Here is a 3,603-nt window from a genome sequence, read left to right on the forward strand (position 1 = left end):
TGTATGTCAATGTGTGTGTATGAATATGTGCATGCACACACATACACACACACACACACACACACACACACACACACACACACACACAAACACACACGCACACACAGACACAAACACAGACACATACAAAGACAGAGAAAGACATGAAAAAGAAAAAAAATAACAGTCAAGATAACGTTACTGTTACCTCTAACGTCTTCTCCAAATATTTGTTCGGTCTCAGAGCGATCATTCTTGCTGAAAGTTCGTGCAGTGGCACCAATTCCACTTTCAGCGGCACCCCTCGACCTCCGTTGAGCTTTTCTGCCTGAAAATAATAATTAATTATAAACGACATTTATATAGCACTCAACCCCGATTAAAGTACAAAGGCTCTGAGCGCTTTACAACACAGTACAACGTAAAACAGTAACAAATCAGTCACTTAGTAAAGGCACTGTCGTAAGTGAGTAACTACAAGTCAATAACAGCAAAGAAGTAAAGAGATGAAGTTACCATGTGCTAATGGTTAAAAAGGGGCGCTGGGGAGAATGGTTTGGGGTGAGAGGAAACTATACGGAAAGACAGAGACAGACAGATGTAGAGCGAGGGAGAAGAAAAGAGCAAGCGTTTGTGTGTGTGTGTGTGTGTGTGTGTGTGTGTGTGTGTGTGTGTGTGTGTGTGTGTGTGTGTGTGTGCCCATGCGCGAGTATGAAAAAGATGGGGGGAGGATGAAATCTCACTTTCAAATTTTACCCAAACTTCCAACATTTACACGGACCTGTGCTGGAAAGTCCTCCAGCAGCTTGAGGAAGCTGTCAATGTCTTGAGGGACGTAAGGGGCAGTGACGGTGCTGTAGTACTTGATCCTGATGCCCAGGTCGTTGCCCATCTTCTCCTCCGCGGCGTAGACCATCCGCTTGAGCTTGTCCTCAAAGGAGTGGTACTCCTGACGAACTTTGACCTCGCCGGGACGATGATCGACTTGGCCATCGAAGGTGGAGAAGCTGGTGTGGGGAAGGGGGAGGGGAGGAGGTTTGGTTGGTTTGTGATTGTGGTTGTAATGGTGGTGGTGGTGGTGATGGTGGTGATGGTAATGATGGTGGTGGTGGTGGTGGTGGTGATGATGATGATGATGATGATGATGATGATGATGATGATGATAATAATGATGATGGTGATGATGATGATGATGATCATGAGGATGAGGATGAGGATGAAAATAATCATAGACTGCATTCTGCATTAACACAGTACATAACCCTGCTCGAAAGTTGGATCTGTGATCTTTAAAACTCGTCGTAATTCCAGCAGAATCTATAACAATGTGAAACAGCTCATCTACGAGTACCTGAAAAGCATTCAGAGCAACCTGGCATTTCACTGGCACTTGGACACTAACTTACGAACAAGATATCGATTATTTCTCTGTCTTAGCCTATTAGCCATCCCCACCAGGGTGAAGAAATACATGCAGATGTGTGTAACGTGTCTTTTCCAAGGACTCAACGATGGAACCATGTGTCTGACTTTGCTTTTAAAATGTAATTGTTTCCTTTGCTTTAATTCATAGTATCAAACTCAATCGAACAGGGGAGACAAACTCAAATTACACTTACAATTAATTACATGTAGATCAGTATGAATTAAAATCGACAAAAGTTGAAGTCATTTTGAAATCAAGGCATATCCATGTTCGTTCCTATTCTGATTTTTTAGGGCAGGATCTTGGGCATCATTTCATGGCAACAAGATTATTTATCTTTCTTGCACGGTTCTGTGCTATGCAGATTCTCTGGAAGGACTGCCTAAAATCATTTTGCGGCCGGATATGATATTGTTTATTGTATCCTGAGCAATACTATCTTCACATTCTCTCCCCTTTCTTTAGACTTTGATTTACTTGTTTCTTATAGTTTGGTTATCTCCCTTTGAAGATCAGTCAGAACACCACCACACTCCATTTTCAACCTAAACCTTTGAAGGCCCATTGCAATCCGATGTATTACATGTATTACGCTCCTCCCTTTTTATCAAAGTTCGATCTTTTAGGAGGCGGGCTGGTTCTACCCGGGGGATCGTGGGCCAACATAGGCTGAGTAGGGCACATTCTCCCAGTAAACTGATGGAGATTCTTGATAGAATAAGCCTTCTCCCTCCCATTTGTCCTAGGACAAAAAGCATGAGCATAACATAGTAGACGAAAAACATTTTTTAAGTTCTGACTTTTCATTTAACGGAGCAAAAATCCACCCTCCCCCCCAAAAAAACACCAACAGCAACTACGACAACAGCTACAACAGTAACAGCAGCAACAGCAGCAAAAAAAAAAAAAATTAAAAAAAAAAAAAATGAAGCAAACAAAAACTGGAACCTTTCCAAGGAACAAGCAATGATCCCATAGGAATTTTGACCAAACACTGGGTGTCTTATGAAAGAGGACCCATTTAAAGAGCAACAGCTTGATTTTCTCAGGACCGATTTCACCAAAACTTTGAACTAATACAATTCAGTCAGGAGGCCAGCACATTTGTCAATGAGAGGAAAATCAACTGAGTATTCGAAAAATATGTTTTTAAAATCCAATCAAAATTGAGTGAAACATTAAACTTTGCAACCATAATGTGTGCATTGAAGAACATAGTTATATTATAATATACAACTTGACATCACCAAAGAAACTTAGGGAAGATAGTGATTAAGCTGTGTACTCCAAGTGTTGACCATTCTTAAATAACACTGAGGTATGTTTCTATGTCGATTCTTTAGACCTCCTGTTCAACATTTGAGTTTCAACTGATCTATTGTTTGCGAGTTGTTTCTGTAGACTTTGTCTACTAAAAGAGGTAATGTGATGACCATCCATGAGTAAGCTTTTGACTTATATATAAAGTGCTCCCCAAACCTCCCTTGCATACATGAAAAAGCCACTGTTGACGTTTAGAGGAATGGCCTCATCCTACTGGAACCAGGCCTCCTCAACAGCATAACACTTTCTTCACCCCGATTGTCCCCTAAACTTCCATAACACGGTGAAATGTATACATCTAAAGTGGAGCCGTGATTTTACCGTCTCCGTCCGATAACCGTGTCCGAGTAGCAATATGCTTTTAAGAAGTAAAGTTTTCCGTTTTACCCAATTTTGATTGAAATGTTTAAAAAATGCACTATTTCTTGAACGTCTTTATTGATTTTCTTCGTATAGCCACATTTTATGCCCCCTAGGAAGAAATGTATTTGTTCAAAGTTTTATTGAAACTGGTGGAAATATGACCCGAGTTATAGCCTCTGAAATGCCCCCCCCCCCTTTAAAAAAAAAGATATCCCTTACTTCAAACACTAACACTTCAGACTGTATTATTACTATGCCCATTTTTGCATGAACGAAAGTGGACAACCAACATTTTAACACCCTTTAAATTCGACACCAACTGAAGCATTTTTGGTTTCAGAAAAACCAATACGACCCAAGCACGGGAAGCACCCCAGAGTGTGTCACAGTTTTTTTTAGTACTCAGTTGACAGCCAGACGATAAAGTGCATCCGCCCAGATACTCCCCCCAACTCAACCCCTGCCCGGTCCCTATATATTTGTGCACGTATTCAAAGGAAAAAGTGGGGGGG

General features: G+C 41.1%; 1 protein-coding gene across 1 annotated transcript in view; it reads right to left on the reverse strand.

The window, feature by feature from the left end:
• The window catches only part of LOC101856893, a 31,773-nt gene that overhangs the window by 8,582 nt on the left and 19,588 nt on the right, over window positions 1-3,603 (reverse strand). The window contains exons 5-7 of the mRNA XM_035969716.1: window positions 2,050-2,147; window positions 761-986; window positions 188-307 (exon numbers count right to left, since the gene is read on the reverse strand). Of these exons, the coding sequence (XP_035825609.1) occupies window positions 188-307; window positions 761-986; window positions 2,050-2,147 (444 nt within the window). The remainder of the gene's footprint in view (window positions 1-187; window positions 308-760; window positions 987-2,049; window positions 2,148-3,603) is intronic.

This window comes from Aplysia californica, unplaced genomic scaffold (genome assembly GCF_000002075.1).
Source record: "Aplysia californica isolate F4 #8 unplaced genomic scaffold, AplCal3.0 scaffold00174, whole genome shotgun sequence".
Taxonomy (NCBI): domain Eukaryota; kingdom Metazoa; phylum Mollusca; class Gastropoda; order Aplysiida; family Aplysiidae; genus Aplysia; species Aplysia californica.